Source organism: Sporothrix schenckii, assembly GCF_000961545.1.
Source record: "Sporothrix schenckii 1099-18 chromosome Unknown Cont49, whole genome shotgun sequence".
Classification (NCBI taxonomy): Eukaryota; Fungi; Ascomycota; class Sordariomycetes; order Ophiostomatales; family Ophiostomataceae; genus Sporothrix; species Sporothrix schenckii.
In genome coordinates this window covers 2,506,084-2,528,778 of record NW_015971150.1, presented here as the reverse complement: position 1 = coordinate 2,528,778, position 22,695 = coordinate 2,506,084, and the positions used below count along the sequence as shown (strand labels likewise).

General features: G+C 54.6%; 6 protein-coding genes across 6 annotated transcripts; 4 read left to right on the top strand and 2 right to left on the bottom strand.

Annotated features, from left to right (window-relative positions):
* Nucleotides 1-544: 544 nt before the first annotated feature.
* SPSK_05248 (solute carrier family 25, member 39/40) lies at nt 545-2,039 on the top strand (the record flags this gene model as incomplete). The annotated part of the gene is made up of 2 exons (XM_016731998.1): nt 545-767; nt 871-2,039. 2 exons carry the CDS (start codon nt 545-547, stop codon nt 2,037-2,039), a joined length of 1,392 nt encoding a protein of 463 aa, XP_016583328.1.
* A 1,513-nt stretch (nt 2,040-3,552) lies between these two features.
* SPSK_05302 (uracil-DNA glucosyllase) lies at nt 3,553-4,886 on the top strand (the record flags this gene model as incomplete). Its single annotated transcript, XM_016732052.1, has 2 exons — nt 3,553-4,007; nt 4,091-4,886. 2 exons carry the CDS (start codon nt 3,553-3,555, stop codon nt 4,884-4,886), a joined length of 1,251 nt encoding a protein of 416 aa, XP_016583327.1.
* Nucleotides 4,887-7,164: 2,278 nt separating this feature from the next.
* On the bottom strand, nt 7,165-9,137 carry SPSK_05092 (amidase; the record flags this gene model as incomplete). The annotated part of the gene is made up of 6 exons (XM_016731844.1): nt 7,165-7,286; nt 7,348-7,438; nt 7,514-8,374; nt 8,433-8,585; nt 8,650-8,772; nt 8,838-9,137. 6 exons carry the CDS (start codon nt 9,135-9,137, stop codon nt 7,165-7,167), a joined length of 1,650 nt encoding a protein of 549 aa, XP_016583326.1.
* A 680-nt stretch (nt 9,138-9,817) lies between these two features.
* Nucleotides 9,818-10,117, top strand: SPSK_10668 (uncharacterized protein; the record flags this gene model as incomplete). The annotated part of the gene is made up of 1 exon (XM_016736990.1): nt 9,818-10,117. One exon carries the CDS (start codon nt 9,818-9,820, stop codon nt 10,115-10,117), a length of 300 nt encoding a protein of 99 aa, XP_016583325.1.
* A 718-nt stretch (nt 10,118-10,835) lies between these two features.
* Nucleotides 10,836-14,437, top strand: SPSK_04853 (morphogenesis protein (Msb1); the record flags this gene model as incomplete). Its single annotated transcript, XM_016731615.1, has 4 exons — nt 10,836-11,034; nt 11,161-11,400; nt 11,478-14,261; nt 14,328-14,437. The coding sequence occupies 4 exons, from the start codon at nt 10,836-10,838 to the stop codon at nt 14,435-14,437; spliced, it is 3,333 nt and encodes a 1,110-aa protein (XP_016583324.1).
* Nucleotides 14,438-15,409: 972 nt separating this feature from the next.
* SPSK_05062 (solute carrier family 30 (zinc transporter), member 1) lies at nt 15,410-17,504 on the bottom strand (the record flags this gene model as incomplete). Its single annotated transcript, XM_016731815.1, has 3 exons — nt 15,410-17,128; nt 17,199-17,282; nt 17,376-17,504. The coding sequence occupies 3 exons, from the start codon at nt 17,502-17,504 to the stop codon at nt 15,410-15,412; spliced, it is 1,932 nt and encodes a 643-aa protein (XP_016583323.1).
* Between the last annotated feature and the right edge of the window lie 5,191 nt (nt 17,505-22,695).

Below are 22,695 nucleotides of genomic sequence, written 5' to 3'. Positions count from 1 at the left end.
TAATTAGTAGTTCTTTCGATCGGTGCTGGCAAAGTGTGAATAGTGAATCGCTCTTGCCGTTGGGGGCGTACCAAAGATTGATAAGTGGTTGATTTTCAGTGCGTCATTGTTGGCGCCAATAGCTCCTGCCATTGGAAAACGACGGGCACTTGTGGAAAGCAGCGGCTGAAGTAGCTCGGCTAGATCTAGCCCAATGAAATTTTCGCCCCCCGAACTAAACCGTTGACCGCATTCGCAGGACATGGACATACGAAAAAAAAGTGCAGTCATACATTTTATCTCCGCAGCCGTTTCCGTTCTTCTACCACAGGTCTCCTTTGTACTCTGATTCATACAACACACGTCACGACGAACAACGAAGTCAATTGCTTCTTTAGAATCGATTTGAACGGCATTTAAATGGAAACGTGCGGAAAAAGGGACTGACTCATTGTTTCTGCAGAGGGCTCCTTGCGAGTCGCTCACTTCTTGCCAGCCTCCTCCTCATCCACCTGAACCGCTTCGATCCTCAATCGCCACATTTGGCGATACTCTCTCCCTCACAATGAGGCACACGATGCCGCACGACGCCGACGTGCAGGACCACGACAGATTACCCTTGCAGCAGCAGGCCGAGGGCCCAGAGACACTGCCGTACACGCCACCGGTCATGGCCGAGATGAAGGCTCGTGCGGCCGACCCGGTTGACCCGGTTGACCCGCCGGAGATCACAGTGCTGCAGAGGATGCTGTCTGCAACGACTGGTAGTTTGTTGACAGCGCTGTTGGGTGAGTGCACATTGTCTTCTGAATGTGTTTTTCACTATTTTGTCCATTGCATCCTGCACGGCCTGGATCTCGACTTTTATACTGACCATGTGCCAACTTGTAGTCACCCCCCTCGATGTCGTCCGTGTCCGCCTACAGTCCCAAAACGTGTCCCGCCCCCGCGTCGACTTTGCAAAGCTGCCCGCCAACTTCCAGAAGATCGTGGCCTCATCGCCAACCGCTGTTCGTCCTACGGACCTCGGCGTGACTGCCTGTTGCCGTGAGGTGTTTTTCGTGAATGCCAACTCCGAGGTGTGTCTCGCCGGCCCAAAGGCCGCACAAGCCGAGACGGCGGCCGCGGCCGCAGTACCGGACTGTGCTGTTGAGCAGCACCAGAAGAAGACGATTAACTCGACCGTGGACGGCCTCCGCAAGATTGCTCGCAATGAGGGCATTTCCACGCTGTGGCGTGGCCTGTCTCCCACGCTGCTCATGTCCATTCCAGCCAACGTCATCTATTTCACCGGCTACGAGTGGCTGCGTTTCAACCCCGAGAGCCCAATTCACCGCGCTACGCCCGACCAGTACGCCCCGCTTGTGGCGGGCGCATTTGCTCGAGTTCTGGCCGCCACTGCCGTGGGCCCCATCGAACTATTCCGCACGCGGCTGCAAGCGGCGCAGGGCCAGTCGGCTGCCGGCCCCCTGCGGGACACGTTCCAAGGCTTGCGGCGCATGGTGCAGACGCACGGCATCCACTCGCTCTGGCGTGGTCTGACCCTGACTCTTTGGCGTGACGCGCCCTTTTCGGCCATGTACTGGTGGGGCTACGAGACGGTGCGTAGCCAGCTGACCGAGGCACGCGAGCGGCGCCGTGGCCGCGACCTGCTGGACCTGGACGGGTCGCGGCGGGTCCGCGAGCGCCGGCGGTCGCAGAGCCGCGAGAACCACCGAGCCACGTTCTTCGACAGCTTTGCAGCGGGCTCCCTGTCCGGCGCGGCGGCGTCCATTGCAACGATGCCATTTGATGTGGGCAAGACCCGCACGCAGGTGTACCGGGAAGCGGCCCAGGCGGGCGTGCCCACCGCCGCCGTGGCGGAAGAGCAGACAATGGGCCGGCTGCTGTGGCACATCTTCCGCACCGAGGGTGTTGCCGGCCTGTTCAAAGGCTGGATCCCCCGCACGCTCAAGGTGGCCCCAGCTTGTGCGATCATGATCAGCAGCTACGAGGTGGGCAAGAAGGTGTTTCGCGGCATGAATGAACGTGCACGAGAGCGAAAGATGAACGGAGCGTGACGTTCCGTTCCTTTTCTCTTTTGCAGTTTTTATCACGATGCTTGTATCAACAACATGGGCGGCTGATTTGTTTTCGACTATTGCATTGTTCTGTTTGGCGTTTTATTGGTCAGCATGGCGGTCTCTAGATTCTCTACGATTTCACACTTCCCTCTGTTACGTGATGTGTTTGCTTTACATCTCTTCATTATTGTTCTGGCTCGTTTGGGGAACGCAACTCAAAAAAAGGAACCCATGTACTTTACTCCCGTCCCAAGACGTAGCAATACAAAACTGTTGGACAGACTGCCCTTGTCAACAGATGCTTGACTGCGCTCAACCCCCTCAAAGCCCACAAATCCTGTTGGCTTATGGCTGCCTCAGTCCTGTTTGTCTGACTCTGACTCTTTTGCGGACAGCAAACGATCTTGACCGAAAGTCGCCAAGAGACTTGTCAGGATCGCATCGGACGCCTTGAGCCAATGCACAGCTTTGCAAATCTCGTTCTCTGTACGGCGTAGTCTTTCTACTTTGTATGCCTCTCAAGGCAGCAGTCAGGCTGTTGTCGAATGGACAGAACACTCGCATGCTGCGATGCCACCAAAATACCAACTGAGCCCGTTTCTCCGCACACTAGCACCAGAGCGAACAAGCTGGAGGATCAGACGGACCCACTGCTAGGCTCATCCGTTGTCATGAACGCCTTCATTGGCTCGCAGGGGAGACGAGAGCCTGGAAGTAACCGTCTGGGCAGAGCAAAAACGCGAAAATTCACGGCCCTCCACGTCTGACCCGCGTCGCACTTTAACTCAGCTACGCGCTATTGCATTTTGGACGGTGAACATACCACACAATACGAATTACGGAGTACCCGCGACCTCTCGCTCCTGCCTCCGTTCAACGCCCCTGCATGCACTTTCCCATTGCAGCCGAATCCACCACAGCCCCTGCCCCCATTGTCCGCTGAATGGTGGTGGCAGGTGCTAGCCTCTCCAGGTGCTTTCCACAACGAACCGCCTTTAATCTTAACCAGAGAAGCACGTCGTATTATTTCGTACTCCCGTACGCTCTTTCTTTGTAGAAACGGTTGGCGAACAGGAAGGCAAGACCCAGCATCTTTCACAGACATTGGGTCGTTGCGTTCCTTCCCCAAACCCTTGTAATATACTCCCACCGGACGACATATTGGAACGCCCAATTCTTTTTTCCCTTCTCCAGCTCACTTTTCCATAGCAACCCCTGTTCTTCTGTTTGAGCAGAACGAGAGAGATACAACCCCAGCAAGCAGAACCAGTGTCCCCTTTCCTCGAAAACGGCTACGACTTCAACGGGCTTTTGCTTTCAAAGGCCATATCATTGCCTCTTTTACCGCGTCTTTACAAGTCACTTCAACACGGCGCGATTTGGTCAACTGTCTGCACGGTCGACCGGCCTCGCCAACGATCTTCTCCACGCGCACCGGCGAGCCGCTGTCCATCGTCGTCTGTGGTTGCCTTTCATCCACCAGCGGCCCTCATCCAGCCTTCTTGCAAACATGGCTTCTCTCAAACGCAAAGCAGGTGCTGACCTGGCTACCTCGGCCGATCCCAAGAAGGCCAAGCAGCAGCCGGGACAGCAGAGCTCGCTCATGTCCTTCTTTGGGGCCCCCAAGGGAGCGCCATCGGCGGCAGCATCCACGCGTAACGCAAGCACAAACGGAAACGGCGTAAGCGGCAAGGTGAGCGGCGCTGCGAAGCCAGGCCTGGCGCCGGCCACACCAGAGTTCTTTCACTCACAGCCCAAGTTCGACAAGGCCAAGTGGGTGGCCAAGCTCACCAAGGAGGAGCAGCAGCTACTTAAACTGGAGATCGACACCCTCGGCGAGAGCTGGCTTGCCGTCCTCAAGGACGACCTTGTCACGGCGTCGTTTCTGGAACTGAAGCGCTTCTTGAGCCGCGACCACGCGGCCGGCTGCAAGATCTTCCCACCACCCCAGGACGTCTATTCTTGGTAGGCTCTGCCATACTCTCACGTCCCTTTTTTGCGTGCACCCCCACCCCTCCACCCTGCTGACCTTGCCTGTACTTGTTCAGGTCTCGATACACATCCTTCAGCGACGTCAAGGTGGTCATTCTTGGCCAGGACCCGTACCACAATGATGGACAGGCGCACGGCCTCGCCTTTTCGGTGAAGCCGCCCATCAAGCCGCCCCCATCGCTCAAGAACATCTACTGTGCGCTTAAAAGGGACTATCCCAACGCGTTCCAGCCGCCGCCGCCGCAGCAGGGTGGCCTGTTGACGCCGTGGGCCGAGCGCGGCGTGCTCCTGCTCAACACGTGCCTGACGGTGCGCGCCCACGAGGCCAACTCGCACTCGTTGCACGGCTGGGAGCGCTTTACGCAGCGGATCATTGACCTGGTGGCCCAGCGGCGCCCGCGCGGTGTCGTATTTTTGGCCTGGGGCTCGCCGGCGGCCAAACGCGTGGCCAAGATCGACGAGACGCGCCACTTGGTGCTGCGCAGCGCGCACCCGAGCCCATTGAGCGCCCACCGCGGCTTTTTCAACTGTGGCCACTTCCGTGCGGCCAACGCGTGGCTGATGAAGCGGTACGGCGCCGAGGGTGAGATCGACTGGAGCTTGTTGCCGGGCACGACGACGATCGAGGGTCTGCCGGAGAAAACGGTGGCGGCCCCAGTAGGGGACGTAAAGGTAGAAGAGAAGGCGAACGAGGCGGGGGTAAAGCAGGAAGAGAAGGCGACGACTGGGGAGACAAAGCACGCAGGGACGGCGGCCGACTCGGCCGAGAAGACAGCTGACACTGAGGGCGCTGCAGCCGTGGACGCCGACGACGAGAAGGTGAACGTCAAGGTCGAGGCAAAGGATGCCTAGGCGGTGTCAACAGCAGCCGATGCCGAGCCGGGAACGACCAGCACGGTCTACGGTGTCTCCGAAGCGATCCTCAGACGCTTCAGGACGACAGACGAGCCCTTCTTATATGATTGAAGACATTCATTCATTCTCATAATTTTGTGCATCCTGTGCACCCTTTCGCCGTTTCCCTTTCTCTACGTTTTATATGTCACATCATATCTGATCACTACTGATCTGCCGCTGCCCTTTTCTGTCTTCATACGGCCCTCATATTAAGTAACGTGTCTGCGTTTTCGCAATGTTGCAGCGTTCTATGCGCGCTCTTTTATTTCTATTTGTCTATTGTGTCTATTGTGTCTAGTTTATCTACTTCCTTTATCACGTTGCAGAATGCAATCCCGTCCAAAGACAAAGGCTGTCCGATGATGTCGTCGTCGCGTATGTTGGCCAGCGAATTATTGGTGTCAAGCCCCATTCACCGTGCACTGCATCGTGTCGTCTGTGCTTTGCGTGGATCGTCGCTCTACCCACGCTTCGTCATATACGCAGGTACTCCGCCATGTACCATATTCCGTGTTGTCGGAGTACACAGTCCCTTATCATGGCCAAGTTCTGCGAAGTATTCCGGACGCAAAGTAGTACACCGTGTGACATGGTCCATGAAAACCGTCACACAAACTGGACTGTGCTTTTGGCGGACGAAAAGGCTGCCTGTATGGACCAAGGTTGGCAATGAACTGGAACCAGCGCACGCCCCCGTCCATCTTTCTCTGCATTGCCTGGTTTTTTTACAGGGCGTAACCCTTTGTCTGTTTTTGTGGTTTTTGCTCATCTGTCCCGCAAGTCAAATCGTCCTGCATAAGCAGCGAATCAGCCGGCGCAAAAGGTGTTTCGGAATCCTCGCGGCGCGGGATGTTCTTTTTTCTTTGCTCTTATTATCGTGCTTTTTCTGGACATCCGTTTTGTTTTCAATTACAGAGGCACAAGCGAAAAGCCACATCAAGTCGGAGCCTTTTCAAGCCTCTTTGCGCATATTGACATCCTAATCGTTTTCACCCCACGTCTCGGGTAATACGACATGTACATTATCGTTTTTGCTCTTGCACGGGCCTGAGGTTAGTCGGGCATCAATCTACTTTGGTATTAATTTGTTTCTTCGACCCAGAGGCCCGGGATCCATGCATATTAACATCATCAGAATCCTTCGGACAGCACATCGCCGACCCTTTCTGCGCATCAGTCGGGGGACTGTCTGCAAAGCATACCGTGTACTAATCGGGCCTTGCCGGCACAATTCTGTGGCTCACATCGTATTATCGGGTACAAAAAAGACATGCGGCCATCAAGTCCTCGAGAGCAATATTTTCCGTCGGTGTAAATATGTGCGACACTCCAAACAAGGGATCATGATCGGAACGAAGCCATAATGAATGAAGAGAAAATGCAGCATGTAGAAGATGGCTCGCCTCTTACGTTCGTACTGCATAATAAAAATGGCATCCTATCGATTGTCACTGTGGCTTGCCCAATAAGCGAGGGATGCACGAGCGCGACATCGTCGACTGCCAGCTCATAGTTTTGCTGCGTTGGCACGGAGCTAGCTCGGGCTAGACTTACCCGTGCCCGGGCTATGCCATGCTGGCAAATCATCCCCCTGTCGCCCATCCAGGAGAAACGTAGCTACCCTTTCTCCTTCCATCCCGTCCCGGTAGTGGTGTAAACATGTTGGCCGCGGCGAGAAGCCAGGTCGGAAGCAAACCAGGGCGCGCAAAAGGAAGCAGAAAACGACGAAAAGGACAAAGGAAAGGAGGAGCTGGAAACACGGTGAGCCGGCTCAGCTGCACTGCTCGGCAGCTGGCAAGGCTAGTGATGCATGCTCGTACAAGCTGCGTCTGCCAACAGCTTCGGATATGCGGCGTGGGCTGAAGCAGACACAAAGGTAGGGGTTTTGTGAGACAAATACGGCACTCGATAATTTCTTGTCAATCCATTGGTCTTCGTACAACGCTGGTGTTGTTTTGGTGCCTCTGCCATGGCTGACTCTGGCCTCGCCCATGGGACAACCACAGTGCCTGTGACCATTCAAGACATCCACAACTACATTGACTTGCAGCCTATTCTGCGCCTCCTCCGGCAGCTGCACGAAAGCGTGATCCACCCTAAGCCGGCAATTAGCCAAACTATTGCCTTGTGAGTTTTGCAAGTTGATTGTGCTTGAGAATTCGGCACTCTGTAGGTCTACAGGACAACGACCTCTTGAGCGTTGGTTGATGAATATAGCTCTTTATGAGCCGGCTCATTGCCTTTTGTGGAGGATCGAATCGATAATCTTCGACGCAGCCAAGCATTTCTCATCGTGGAAGCGAGGAGCGATAATTTGCACAGCGCAGGGCATCCCGTCGAGGGCCTCTGGGTCGTCTATAAGGAGAAGAACGGTTAACGGCTGTAAGCGCGCGAGGTTGGTGTCGGCCATACATACACGCTGGGCCCCTGGCTGGGGCTTCAAATGCTACTGGGCTCGGGTCGAGGATTTTGGAAACTTGCGAGAATGGAATGACGGCAGCGGGATACTACGTAGCGAGTCGGCAACGGTTAGGAGCGCCATCGGTCACGATATGTGCCAGGACAGGAAATTTTTGACATACATCAAGAAGATTCCACATGACCGTGTATGGGAAGAGGCCATATGTATCATGCGGCACGGCCGTGTTCTGCGCTGAGGGGGCCAGGACAATATCTAGTTCCAGGTCTGACAAAAGCCGGCGCCACGAATTACCGTACTGAACCCGTTTCAAATCTAGGGCGGCGAGATCCTGGATCGAATAAGGGGGCTTGTCGGTTGGCGGATTATCCAGACCCAGGACTTTCAGCGAGTTTATTGCAGGTTCGCCGCTTTCGTTCACATAACGAATTGACGTCTGGCTGGTATCGAGGGACAAGTACTCGAGAGACAGGTCGAGGCCTGTCCCTGCCGCTGTAGAAGGGTCCTGTGAGAGCGGAACGATTGTGTGTCCGGCACTTTGGAGGAGGTCAGCAGCGTCGCGGATGGCACGTCGGACGGGCGGGTGCAGCGGCCATTTCGGGTCTTCAGCCAAGACGCCAATTCTCAAAGGCAGAGATGTGACGTCAGTGGTCTGCCACGGCACCGCATGTGTGGTCGAGTCGTATCTCCAGGGCTCGGCGTCAAGCACAGCTGTAAGGAACAGCTCTGTGTCCTCAAGCGACGTGGTTAACGGTCCAGCCGTAGCTAGGATTCCTGGGTGGCCCGGGAGGCCGTGCCATGTGACGCCCCCATAAGGCACCCGGCCGGACGTTGGCCGGAAGCCGTAGATGCCACAGCATAATGCGGGGATGCGAATCGAGCCGGCAATGTCCGTAGCTACTCCGATCAGGGAACCTCGCAACGCAACAAGCGCTCCTTCACCGCCAGACGAGCCACCAGCCGTAAGCGACGTACGATGGGGGTTTAGAGTACGTCCGAAGATATTGTTATCGGAATCAGCGACCTGAACACGTGTGAGTATTAAGACCAAATCATGGGTACGAAATGAGACAATCAGTTACCATCATCGTCTGCGGGATGTTGGTCTTAACGTAGAGGACGGCCCCAAGCTTGAGGAGCATATCCACGACAACCGAGTTTTCCGCCGCCGGCTCACGATCAAGGAAAGACACGTAGCCAATAGTGCTCTGCACACCCTTGATGTTGTAGCTATCCTGGTGGGATGAGAAAGAGGGGGTTAGTTAACGGCTCGTCTACCGACGTAGAGCGCCACCATACCTTAATGCTGATGGGAAGGCCATGAAGAGGTCCTATCACCTTCCCTTCCTTGCGAAGGTACTCGTCTAGGAACCGCGCTCTCTCTATTGCTTGGTCGAAGAATGTCTCGGTGAGACACGACGTCTGTACATGCTTCGTAAGAACTGTGTCATCGGACATGTTATGCTATTATGATGATGTCTTCTCACCAGTTGTTGGGCAATAGCAGCCCGTTTCGAGAACGCCAGAGTAACATCCTCCGCAGAAACGAAACCAGAAGCAAGTTTGTCCACGAGCGCCTTGGCGGAATAGCTCTCGGTGAGGTCGATCTCACGCGAGGATAAGATGCCGCTTTGGCGGATCGCATCAGACGCGAAGAGGTCAGTCGGCTCATGTTCGGAAGCGTTGATCTTCTCGAGGAAGCTCGTCGACAACCGCCATTCCGGGGGAATCTTGTCTCTCGCAGCTTGCTGTTTTGCAGCTGCCCGTTCCTGCCACGAGCGAGCCATTTTCGAAGAGACACCGAGTTACGAGGTTACAGACATGACAACTCATCGTGAATGTAGGCGATGTAGTTCTAAGTGGTTATATACAGCAGACTTAGATCCGTGATCCTCGGTTATGGACCTCCGTACGTGCGTGCTTATTATTTGTAAGTTCCCTATTTGTAAGTTTCCCATTTGTAATGCAGTCATAGGCTGGGCGAGGTAAGATCGTGAATGTCTCCGCCAAGCTCTGGATTCTCTTTGAGAAAACCAATGTCAGAAAATAGTACAAACGAGGGTCAGAGGGAGCAGCCAACAAGGCACAAAAACGTGGACTCAGGGTCATGGGCGAACCTTTGCTTCTCCCATTCAATTCACCGCCGTTTCTCGTCGCTCCCCGCTCTGAGCTTCGTTCTTAACGTCTACGCGGCTATCCGACGACGTTTCGCGCCGGCTCTGTTTTCTTGTTGTATCCCGCAAGCCTGGCCTATTTTCCGTGGCCCGTTATCCAATTGTGATCGGCTTTCGTCTGTCGTCGCATTTTGCCAATCGACTCTTAGTGCGCATTCTCTCTGTGTGGCAATCGGTGGAGGGTAGAGAAACTGAAACGGGCCAAGTGAGTACCGACAGACCAGCCCGTTGGAGCTAGCAATGGACTGCAAAGCTGCCAATTGATATGGCGTCGCGCGGTGGGAGCTTTATCGATGGCGTTCCGTAAGATGGACGACCGACGTCAAATGCTACGAAACGAGGCTGTCCATGCGGCACTCCAAATCAGACCATCGCGCTCTCGAGCCGCGAGCACTTTCCTGCTTGCAAGAGCTTTCCTGCTGTCAGGCACAGTTTGGGTGCGCCTTCCTCCAGTGCTGGTCGCACCTGCCAAGGCCGGAACCAAACCCAACACAGCAAGTTCTTTACTGGAAATCACTACATCGTATGGTTTGGGGCAGGATGGACCCCAACGACGCCCACTTGCGCACTCATTTGCGCTCAAACACATCTGATTTGCACCTTCCGTTACTGCGTGCACACCCCTGCCCCTTTAATTTTTCCTCCTTTGGACAACTGGCTGGTGGTGGGTATTATTCCCTCCATTTGCTCTTTCCCTCTTTTGCTGTGTTCCTCTTTTTACCCCCATGTCTCGCCCACCCAATGCAAGGCCCGAGAAAGGTCGACCCTTGCCCATCACCCCTTCCCCATTTGGCGCTCCCCCTGAACGAAAACACGCAGCTAGTAAGGTAGAGTGGCAGCACAAGAAAAAGGGAAAGAGCGAGTCGACAAACGTAAAACGAGCCTCGCTCTTTCCCATCGTCTCTTATCCCGTCGCTCCTACCCTGTCCGTTACGCTTCTAATGTCCCGTCCCTTCCTTTTTTGCCTATCCCACCCCTTTTTTCTCCTCTCTTCGTTTTGAGCCTGCATTTCTGCCTCACTTCACCACTCTTTCTTCCCTCTTCCACCTTTATTGTTTGCTATTGAGCTTCACGCGTCTGTCGGTCCACCCCTTATGTCGACCAAGTATTGCTGCTACTTTGGCTTTTCAATTCTCTCCCACTTGTGAAACCCGATATAGCCGTCGTTGTGACGCTGCCTTCGCCGCTTCCCACTGTTCAGCCCTACCTTTGACCTCTTCCGTTTGCGACGTTCCGACTTACTTCGCATTGACCCGGGGGTAACGACAAACACTAAACGGGCACGGCGACAAGCACCGCAGGCACGGAAAGATGCCCAGCATATTTTCGCGCCTCAAGGGCAAGGACGGCCCCACCAAAGTCAAGTCCAAGAAGAACGGCGCCGGCCAGGAGTCCGCCAGCCAGGTGCCGGCTAAGCCCCGTTGGGAGGATGCCTACACCCGGAAGACTGTCGAGCCCGAGGAGATACATGAGCTAGTCCGGCTCTGTGTGGACGAGTTGAAGGCCAGAGGTTCGTTTGCCCTTGCTTCTAACCAACCTACAGCGCCTGCTTGGGTGTAATTGTTCTTTGTCTATGCGAATTACATGATTTGGTGTTTACTCTAATGCTGACACCCATCCGTTTGCCTCACTCTAGCACTCGACATCCCATTCCTTCTGCTACCTTTCCGGCCCACATCCGACCCAAGTGCTGTGCGCACCTTCATACGCCACTTTTTCGACCAACAGGCGCCTCTCTCGGGCGAGTTGCTGCTCCAGGAGCTGCGCATGACCGAACCAATGGTCATTTCTGGTGTTGTTAAGTGGTGCTGGAGCCGTCTGCAGGGCGGTATTGTTGGCTGGGATGCCTACGAGCTTTTCAAAATCGGCGAGCAAGGTACGCTGTCCCAAAAGACCCTGCAACTCTTACGACCCCTTTGCCCCGCTACTGACACTGAGGCTTTCGCTCTATAGATTCTCACGGAGCGCATAGCTCTTTCACAACATTTATACCCCTGAGCGTGGACAATCATGCTCGTTCTAGCATTATTTTCAGCTTTTTCGACCTCATGTCGGCCATTGCCGCGCATGGCAAAGTCAATGGTTTCGGTGGTCGCAAGCTCTCGCGCATGGCATCGTGGTGGGCATTTGAGAACAATGACACAGGCAATGGGTTCGAGGGCGGGTACAAGGAATGGCTAAAGGCTGCAGATGCCACCAGTCACCTTTTCTTTGCATACCTGCGGTCGCTGTCGCCACAGCAGGGCGTCGGCAGCTTTGCCATTCTCCCCATGTCCCTCCAGAAGCTTCTGCAGGAAACCGAGTACCCTCCCCAACGGCCGAGTTTGCTCCAGTCGTCCACGAACAAGGTCATCATGATTGTCGACACAGTGTCTCCCACGCCTTTCGCACTTCTCCGCCGTGGTAACCATTTCCAGTACCGCGAAGAGGATCGCGCGCTGCGTGAATTCTCCAACTATGATGACCCCGTCCAGGCCTTGACAGACGAGTGCCGCAGAGTTCTTAAGGCTGTCTCGGCGGCCAACCAAACGCAGGCCGTCTCGAGTTCCAAGCACTCCACTTCGCTGCGCGATGCGTCCTGGTCGCGCTTCGAGGACATTGGCTTTGGTAGCGTTTTGGAAGAGGAGGACGACGAGGACGAAAGCGCGAAAGACCTTGTGAGCCGGCGCAACCGTGGTCTGCGGACCACACCCGCCTCGGGAGGAGACGGACTCGCGCGACCGACGACTCCGTCTTGGGCTGATTTCCTCTCGTCCGGCTTTGTTGATGACGGCCCGAACAGCCCGACAAATATGCTTCTTCCTCCGGACAAAGTTCTCCCCCCCATCGACGCACAAATTCGCCAGAAAAGTTCCCAGTCGCACCGCCCTCGCCTGGAGACGGAGCGTACCCTCGAGCCCGGTGAGCTTGCCAGCATCAGCCGCTTCGATCTGGACGACTCCTTCTGGTGGGTATGGATGACAAGTTTGGCGCCTGAAGAGACGCCAGAGCGGAAGTCGACGTTTGGACGATGTGCTGTCATTGAGACCCGCATTCGCTCGGGCCGTTGGCTGGTAATGGAGGAGATCGTGAAGGGAGCGGCTGCTGAACCCGACCCGGGCGCATACATTGCTGAGAAAAAGGGCTTTTTCAGCTGGACACGCCGGAACAAGGGCATCTCTCGCAGCAAGTCTACTGGCAAGCAGGCGCTTGACCGGGGCCAAAACGGCCTCCTTGCGCCTGGCAACACTCTTGGTGTTAGCAAAACCAGCGTTGCTCCTGACCAACAGGCCAAGATCCAGGCGGCGGCACAGAGACTGCACGAGCGCCAAAGAAGGGAAGAGAGAGAGCAGGCTGGGTCTGCTCTGACAAAGCGCGGGCGTGTCGAAAATTCTTCAACTGAAAAGACGACCAGTGTTCTGACAATCCAACCCGTTATCGCCTCTGAAGCCTCTTCCGCCATGAAGTGGGCTAGCAAGTACGACAAGGAGGCAATCCGGGATGCGTACCTGTCCAATGCCAATGCTGGCCGAGGCACCCCGGCATCCATGTCTACACCGGCCGTGCACCTCAATGGTATTCAATCTTCGACGAATGGCCACGAAAAGTCCAACGCCGCTACCGAAGGTACACGGAAGCCCCTTGCATCTCCAGCGGCCGCATCCCAGCCGACTGCAGCGCCAGCTCCGGAACAGGCACCGGTGGTGGCTGCTGCTTCGCCGAAACCATCGGCGAGCCTCACTATCCTGCCAGCACCGGCCCGCAACGAAGACTCTCTGGATCTATCAGAGAAGGCAGTCAGAGTGGCCGACTCTCCTACAAGCATCCACCCTGCTGAGCGCCAGGAGGAGTCTGGCCGCACGTCGCCCCCGGTCCCTCCCAAGGACAACCAGGATAGCCTGGACGCTACGCGCCCTGCCGTTGTCCCCCCTGCGCCTGCGGTTCAATCTAGCCCTGAAAGCAAGAAGACGGGAAAGAAGCTCCACAAGGACGGCAAGGAAGAGAAGACGTCGCTACCTCCTTCTTCTGGCGGTCTGCGGAAGCTCTTCGGCCGCAAGAATCGTCAATCCAAGTTGCCCGATAACGCCGCGGCTGGTGTGAACGCCTTGCTTGCTGCTGATGCTAACAAGGGAGCAGCTCCCAAGGCTGCGCCGGCGCCAGCGGCTCCTGTCCAGAAACCGGCGTCGATCGCGTCCACTGCTCTCCCGGCCGCTGCCCCGGCCGCTGCCCCGGCCGCTCCTGCTGCACCGGAGGCTGCTGTCACCCCCGCGGTTGCCGCTGCTCCAGCAGTTTCTCCTGCCCCGGTTACAGCACCTGCCCCTCCTGTTCAGAATGAGCAGCCGGTGGATCCCCCGAGAACCCCGACAGTTCCCGAGCCGGTCTACGCGCCATCTAATGATTCGCTCTCGCGCGTCGGTACCGCTGAAGCCCAGGACGCCGCTAAAGAGTTCTCTCGGTTCGACCAGGGTCCATTGACAGACCAGCCGGCCTTTGTCCCAGACGACTCTGACAATGATGCTGACGAGGCCGTTCCTCCGCCTATCGCCCGCCAACGGTCACCCGTGTCGCCTGAGCCTGTTACCCCCGTCCCCACCAAGGAAGCGTCGCCGCCTCCCGCGGTCCCCGCCATTGACCGTTGGGCGCAGATCCGGAAGAATGCTGCTGACCGCGCTGCCCAGCGCCAGGTAGAGGAGGTGCCACGGAAAGAATACACCAGCAAGCCTTCTGATGCCGATGGCGACACCAGTGGTGAAGAGAGTAAGTTGACAACAGCAGTATACTTTTAAAAGTGATTGGAGTTTGCATGCTAACATTGCCTCCTAGCTATTGAATCGCGTGTTGCTCGTATCAAGGCTCGCGTGGCTGAGCTGACTGGCAACATGGAGGGCGTTTCGCCTCCTGGCGCCCGCGCTCCACCTCCCATCCGTCGCTAATCTTACCTCAGACCTAGCATCTGAAAACGATGGAGCTTGCATTCTTACATATCCAACCAAGTTGGAATTCTTGCATCCTATCTAGCGTGCGAGCGAATCCTTTTTGGCTCTGATTCGAACTTTTTTGAATTTTCTTTTTGAAGAAAATCGTACGCCCGCCTCGTTCTTTGGGCGTTCGATTTCATTTATATCATGCAAATCTTCTGGCTTTTTTATGTTTTCCATTTGTTTGATGCTTTTATTATTGATTTAACATTTGATTTCTTTCTTTTGGACAATTTGTTGTCGAATTTTGAGGTTCTCGGAACCTCCCTCTGGCATTTCTTGTTTCTCTTTAATTTTCTTGAGAACCCACCCTACAGATTTATACCCCCCCAAAAATGATACCACTAGAGGGAGGTTCCGGCGTCTTTCTCTTTTGTTTGTTTTGTGTCTTTTATCAATCACACAAAAACAGCTTGATGAAGTCAGAAGTGAGCGAGTTGTTTTTCCAGTTTACTTTAAAAGAGTTAATTTAAATCCATTATATGCTATCGTCACACATGCACATATCTGTCACGCTCTCTTCTAGATTATGTACACGAGCCAGACGGCGCCGAGAGCCCAAAGACAAACCTCGGATCGCAAGCTACTAAATACCCAAAAGTCACGAAAAACGTAAAGCAGAAATTAAAAACTGAATAGGTGCCATCTCTATGAGATCGGCCTGCACCATCAGATAAAAACAGAAGCGCCGTACCTATTCAAACGCCGAGTACATAATGTAGGTTGGATTACCAATGAGACAAAAGAAAGACGTGCCATGGTGTGGGGATTCAAGTGCGTGTAGCGCAGTGGCTGCACAGTATGATTGATGTGATTTTACAAAGGAAAGGGAAAAAAAGACAAAAAAAAGAAAATGTATTAAGCAACAAGAAGCAGGACAAAAGAATAAACGTGTGCGGTACCGGCAGGCGAGGGTATATATATGGATTAGTGAGTGTGGGCGTGACCACCGTGCTCGCTGTTCGCACTGCTGCCAGGTGGTGAGCCCGTCCGGGAACCGGTGCGTGACGCGACCGAACAGCAGCCCTGTGCTTCACAATCGTCGACGCAGTCTAGCAAGCAGCTGGGGCCACCGGCGGCAACATCGCTGCCGGCCGCCTTGGCCGTGGACGTGGTTGCGGTGGCAGGCGTCGTGAAGGTCGTCGCGTGCGCGGGCGCTGACGTGGGTAGGCGGTCGCCAAAAACAGCGTGGTCGCCAGCGTGGTCGCCGCCGAGGCCGACTCGGAACTCGGGCTGGATGGTGGCGCTGTGGATGCCATAGCCGTGCAGACACTTACGCACACGACGGGCTAGGCCCATGTAGCGCTCACCGCCGTTGTCGGTGATGGGGAAGGCGACCTCAATGTGCAGCGAGGCGACAATCTGGGTATCGGACAGCTGCCAGACGTGGATGTGGTGGCAGCTGAGAATGTCGTCAAGGTCCTGGATATCTTCGCGAATGTCGTTGACGTTGATGTGGTCGGGCGTGGCTTGCAGGAGAATCTTGGACGTGGCCTTGGTCAGGGGGATGGCGGACTTGAGGATGATGAGCGTGATGAAGAGCGAAACGACAGGGTCCGCGTACATGCGGTAGGTCCAAGTGGTCTTCCAGATGATGAGAGCGGTGACAATAACGCCAATGTTGCCCAGAGCGTCGCCGATAACGTGGAGCACCATGGCGTTCATGCCCATGTCGCCGTGACTGTGGCCGCCGGCCTTGCTCGGGTCGCGCGGCTCGTTATGGTGGTGGCCACCGTGCGAATCGCGGCGACGACCGTGGTGGTAAGGATGAGCGTGGTTGTCGTTGTGGCCGTGGGCGCCGTCTTGATCGTGGCTGTGGGCCAGATCGTGATTTTCGTCTTGGCCGTCGCCCGGCACAGCAGCACCGCCGTACTTGCCAGAACCAGCTGAGCTCTTCTTGCTGAAGAAGCTGTTGCTCTCGTCTCCTCCAATAAGAGGCGTGCGCTCCGTGGCCTTGGTGCCCCTGGAGCCCTTGGAGGAGCTGCTCGTGTTGGCGGGGGTGTTGTCTCCGACTGTTGTGGTGTCGTCCGAGTAGATTTCGTCGTCGTCGACGTTGCGGGACCGGCTCGCAGCAATGATTTCGCGGATGTCGTTGCGGAAGCTGGCGGGGTGGATGCTGATGTCGTTGATGGTGGTCTTGATGCGGCGGCCACTGTTGGCGCGGCCGCGCACGCCACCGGTGCCTCGCGAACGAGCCGAGCCGCGGCTGTCGGAGCGTTCATGAGCGTGGTGGAGGGCGGAGAAGGCGATGCGGCGCGTGTCGGGGCTCAGGGGCGATGTCTCCGCATTGGCCTCTTCATCCTCGTCGGGGCAGCTGTCGACATCATCATCGACAGCAGCAACGCCGTCCTCCTGGCCCTGCTCGTCGTGCACGTGGTTGTGTTCGCTGTGGCCATGACCGTGCTCGTGATCGTGGCCAGCCTCCAGGTCGCCGCCAGGGCCGTGCGAGTGGCCGTGGCCGCCCAGCACCCAGAAGCCAACGAGGTTGGAGACGAGGCCGAAGCAGCCGACAATAAGCACGATCTCGGGGCTGCTGATGTCGGGAGGGTCGAAGAAGCGTTGGATGGCCTCGAGGACAATGGTGACGCACAGGCCGATGAGGAAAGTCGCGTTGAAGAAGGCACCGAGAATCTCAGCGCGAAGCCACTGCAGGGCGTGTCAGGGCGGGCCAAACAAGTCGTGGCGGAAGGCGGCACGGAGGAGGAACAGAACTTACGCCATAGGAGTAGCGGTCGTTTGACTCTTTCCGGGCGAGAGTAACGGCCCAGAGACCGACTGCGAGGGAGATGATGTCGTTGAGCTGCATCCAGATTAGCATGCGACCATAGCGAAAACGGGATCTAAGCACGTAACCGCCATTCCGAAAACTCCACGGGAGACAGCAAGTGCATACCATGTGGAAGGCGTCTGCAATCAGAGCCAAACTGGAGACGTAGTACCCGACGCCGAGCTCGATGACGAGAAAGACGGTGTCGAGCGCCATCATGACGCCGATGCGCGTCGTCTTCGACCAGCCTTTCATTTTGGCAGTGGGTGGCAACAAAGCCAGCACAAAAGGACGGGCGTGCAACACGAAGCAGACAAGAAAAGTCGCACGGCAACGGGGGCGCAGGCGACGAGATGGCGACGATGCGCCGGCTGCACAGGATGGCGATTGCGAGCGAGGTTGCGTCTCGACTGGCGTTTTGGTTGAGATGACGTTGTTTTCCTCGCCAAAAGAAAAAATAAAATAAAAATAAAAAATAAAAAACCGGGTAATTCTGGTTGGGTGGTCTGAGCCTCTAGCAGGGTGATCCGGGCACGCGGCGGCGTGAAATCACGACGGCACACTGGATGAGGAGATTCGTCTGGCAATCATGAGGAAACGCGAGATAGCAGCGTCGGTTGTCGAAAGGAACGTTGGCGACGTTCACAAGAGTTGTAGGAAACTCGAGTGAAGGATGCAAGATGTTATGGAAGGCAAGAGGCAAAAAGTCTAATCACGTCAACGGCGCCAACAAAAGTGGAGGAAGGGAGGAATGAGGTAACTCGGGAATGGACATTGGGGGCAGGAACGACCTGTTGACTAGAGGACGCACCTGCTGTTCAGAATGCGCCCATTCAAACACAGAAGGTGCGCACGTCACCAAAAAAGGACCAAACGCGAAAATCAGGTCAACATAATCGATGGGATTTTGTCCTGTGAAAAAAGGAAAATATAATATAAAACCTTCTCAAAAATGAAGACAAGAGCTCATTCGAGGTACATTTTTCACGAAATGTCCATTGTGGCCTTTGACTTTGACCTCCGCAATTGAAAGTATGCTCGGCAGGAAGTAGCTACCGGCCGCACCAAACCGCTTTTTCCTTTTGTTGTAAAGGGGCCAAGGAGACCTTTAGGGGCGAATAGTGGGGGCCAACGGCGACTAGAACGCCCCGCAAGGCACCTGATGGGCAAAAATAGTCGTAATATGCTGCTAGGCCGGCGTGGCAACTTTTGCTACCTTCCATTTTGGCGCGGAGCCGAGCGCCTTCCAGAAATTAGTTGCCACTTTGTCGCAAGTCAACGGAGATATGCTTTTGGGATAAATTGGCAGGAGCATGCTTGCTCTTACCCTTATCTATAAAACAATCAATGGCTATCAAACGCCCTGAAGAGGGCAGGAGCAATATAAAGATTTTGCGGCGAGGAACTGCTCGTTTCCTTTTGTGAATACGACATCTTCTTTCTCTTCTCCTCCTACTCTGTCTGTTTTTCAACATGCGTCGCGCATACAAAGCTGTGTACTCCGTTCGTTCTCTTGGCCAGCCAATACGCGTCCCTGAAGGTTCTGCCAGGCACCATTGAAGAGCAAACCTTGGTCGGCGGGAGTTGCAAACGGGAAATACCGAAATTAAAAGAGGAGATGGATCCCAAGAAACGTCTAAACACGATTCTCTTGTGAGGGCGAGACATGAGAACCTTCTTTCAGGTACGACGTACCGACTTATACACTGTGGCGGTCGACTTCAAAAGCCGTGGGAAAGTCCCTTTGGACAACGACCGCCGCAACTGGGAAGAAGAGGACAAAGAAACGAACACAGATCCTGACGAACGAAGGACGGCGGTGAATTGATTCGCTCTTGTGTTTGTCTGCGAGTTTTTTCTGGTGCGTGAATCCACTCGGTCGAGCGATATCAGATTTCCATTGGCCTTGCAACCGGCCTTCGTACCTACCTACATGTCCACAAAGCATGGCTTAAGAGTACATATTGTAACGCGTCTTGCATAAGGCGGTCGTTGGGTTGAGCTCGACTATCCCCACTTAAGGGCTGCGTATCGTGACGCAATACCACTCCTCCGGAATCTACCCGAACCGGCACGGACGACACGGACGACACGGAGAATGCCTAGGAATGCCAGATATGAACAGGAGACTTGACTTGAAATGTGACCGTCCGATATTTGAGACGACGCCGAAATGTATCCTTTCTTTTTCTGTTTCCCCCTTAATGTAGGGGACAATGTATATGCCACTGCATATAAGTATAGGCAGGTCCTGTCTTTTTTATTATTATCGGATGTCGGGACATATATTAGGTATCACGACATGTACGACGTGTGAGGTCACGATTTCCACGTCGCTCTCTTGCAGTGGCTTTTAATACAAAGTACAAAGAAGCAGTTCCCTCTCGCTCGCTCTGGTGAACATACACAACCAAGTGGCTGAGACGCGCAAGGTTCCACGTGGTAAGCAGTTTCGGATCTGGTGATACCGTCAGCATCTCTCTCTTGTGTACGACTGGTCGATAAACTACACAGGCCGACAGCAACTGCCGTCGACCTGCCGTCGGTGTGTCTTGCCTTATGCATGAGCATCTCTTACGTGCTTTTGCATCACCTCCAGGATTAAGTCACCGTCCCATAGCACAACGAGGGGAAGCACAGGAAGCGAGATAAAAGGGAGTTACATTTGCTTCTGCCCGCCCTCGATGCCAGATTATATTGCTCTCCAACAGCCGGCCGTCTTTGGCGTCTCAAATTAAACATTAATTTATCACTCGCCAAATGCACTGTGATATTGGCTTCCCATGGACGTTGCGCACGTGGGGCCTGCTTTATGTTAAATGAATATCCCTGTCTGTTAGTGTCTCAGAGCATGGAAAGAGGTCATATATGACCTGCACCTACGTCTAGTAGCTGACAAAGGTGTCGTCCAACTCGATCCCTGGCCGTATTCTCTGACCGCTCTTCATCAGCGTTTTCTGCACCATCCTTTTGTTCTTATATATGACGTGCAGCAAGTGCCCAGAACACAAGGCCATGTTGGACGGTTCAACGTGAGACGCAACACATTCACGCGCCGCTTGGCCGGGAAACTGTGTAAAAGAAAAGATTAAAGTAGACGCCCCGTCGTCTCCAACGTCTGCATTGCACGCAACTTGCTCTCCCGGGAACGGTTGATAATGACGGGACCGAAATGCTCATGCATGCTTCCCAGGTTGGACACATGCCTACCGGGCACGCCTGTCTTGTGGCAGCCTGCCTTTGGTGCCAGGTGAGTGTGTGTCGTAAACCGGTGTCCCAAGCCTTATGAAGAGCATAGTACTTGCCCTACATGACGTGATGTTTGTAGAGCCAAGTGTATGGTGCTTGGTTGCTTTTAATCAGATTTCTGGGCTCGATCTGATTGTGAATGGCGCGAGTAGCGAGCGACGGCATAAAAGAATCCATTCTTAGTCACAACAGGTCACAATGCCCATCGATCGAGATCTCTCTGACGTTCAGTCTTTTTGGTCGACACATCATTTGAAAGAAAGGGCGAACCAAGAGATCTTATATACGATCTAAGGGCAGCCTTGTCTCACAGCGACTGGCACGACGTTGACCGGCACGGCACAAGACCTCATGACCGCGGGCTCCACAACATACTTTTGGTGGGAGCCGGACCGGCTTTCAGAACGAAAGCGGTCTTTGTGCGTCTACGTATAAATGACACTGCTGAGTCTAGGCAAACCACATGAGACGTTCGGAAGTCCGCCCCGCCGGCACTGCTGGCGTCTTAGTCCGGGCGAGCGCCATCGAACGGGGCGTGACCTCCACCACATCTACCTGCTTGACCAGTTGCTTACCAGCCAATTCTGGGCTCTCGGCTCTGACAGCCCTGTACTCGAGCTCCGCCAACTAAACCAGCTTGGGCCGGATAGCAGGACCGGCGATCGACCTTCAGTGTTGCACTCTAACATGGGCGTGTGCCTCGTGCACGTTTTCGTGAGACGTTGCCTACCCCTAGCCTAGCATCCGCCGACGGGCAAACCCGGCAGAGTCCCGGCCAGACAAGGACAAGGTAGATGTCGAGGCTTTTTTATTGTTTCCATGTGATCGAATATGACTTGACAAGATGCGAGGAGGTTGTCGTCGGACATATAATGAGGTGAAATGAGGACCGCTGCGCCGCCGAAACCTGTATCGTATCGTCCTGCATGTACCGTGGCTCGCTAGGGAATGTCGGTATTGCTGCAAAAGCACGATTTCTCGGAGACTTTATATTATACATGATGGTTGTCCACGACCAAAAGGAGGGGGGGCGAAACCTTTTCAAGGAGTGTCTTCGTAGTCGGAATAGGAAAGCATGTTGTTTGTTGACGCTCGAATGGTTCCTTCTGTAGCAAGTGAAGGTGCCTTCCTATTTGTAAAATGTATTATTGTCTATTTTGGCTTTGGGAAGGAGCGAACTGTAGACGCCAGAGTAGGAGGAGGTGCAGAGGGCTCTATCCTCGTATGGGCACAAGTCTACAAGTCACTGCATCGCACCCTCAATTCTCCTCAAAACATCTTTGTTTTTCATTATCCAAACTGCAATTTGAGATGTGTTTGTCATGTCTGGCTGGATATGGCGTCTCTCCTTGTCAAAAAACCACCTGGGGTAAGTCCTCCTCGTACAATTCCCATCCTGTTTATTTGCACCACGTCGCGCTACTGTTGGCTCTCATGAAGTATCAAGATAAACCGAACGACACTCGTGGCGCTGGAACTTGCACCTCCAGCTGCATGAGATAGAACGATGGCTCGTGTGCTACTTTACACTTTTGAATTTGAGCAGGATGTGAGAAGCGAGATACGAGATTGAGTGGAACTAAGCTGCGAATACATCCAAATGATCTTACAGAATTCACACATGCATATCTGCAGATTCTCTCGACACGCCTTTCCCACGAGGCTGACCGGCGAAGATCGATTATCGCGTTTCATCGGCGCCAGAGTGGCGAAAAGAACACATGGAAACCCTGCTGCAGCTCCTATCTAGCTGGGTCAGCAACTGTTTATGCGAGAAACAAAGAGCCGGTTTGCCTTGAATCGATGTCTGTGCCAGATGCGGTAAGGCCGGCCCTGGAAGATGACGGAGCAGTATTTTTGGTTGCAGCATTCCGATGTATATCACTGCTATTCTCTGTGGCCTCAAATATCGATTAAAACGACAGCGGAATACTCGGATACAGGCGAGGCAGTGAGGCTAACGGTTTGCAGCGTGCAGCGACACGACATGAGACTCTAAAAGTTAACTGCGAATGGTGCAGCAAAAGGGCAACGAGCGCGCAGCCACTCCACTTCTGTTTGTCCAGACCAAACGTCAGGCTCGCTTCATTCAACGCCTGAGCCTTGCCACCACTGCTGGGCCACCCGAAGACGTGGGGACGAATCCGCCCTGCTTTGTTGTGCTTTCTTCATGTGCTTTGCGCCTTCAATCTAAACT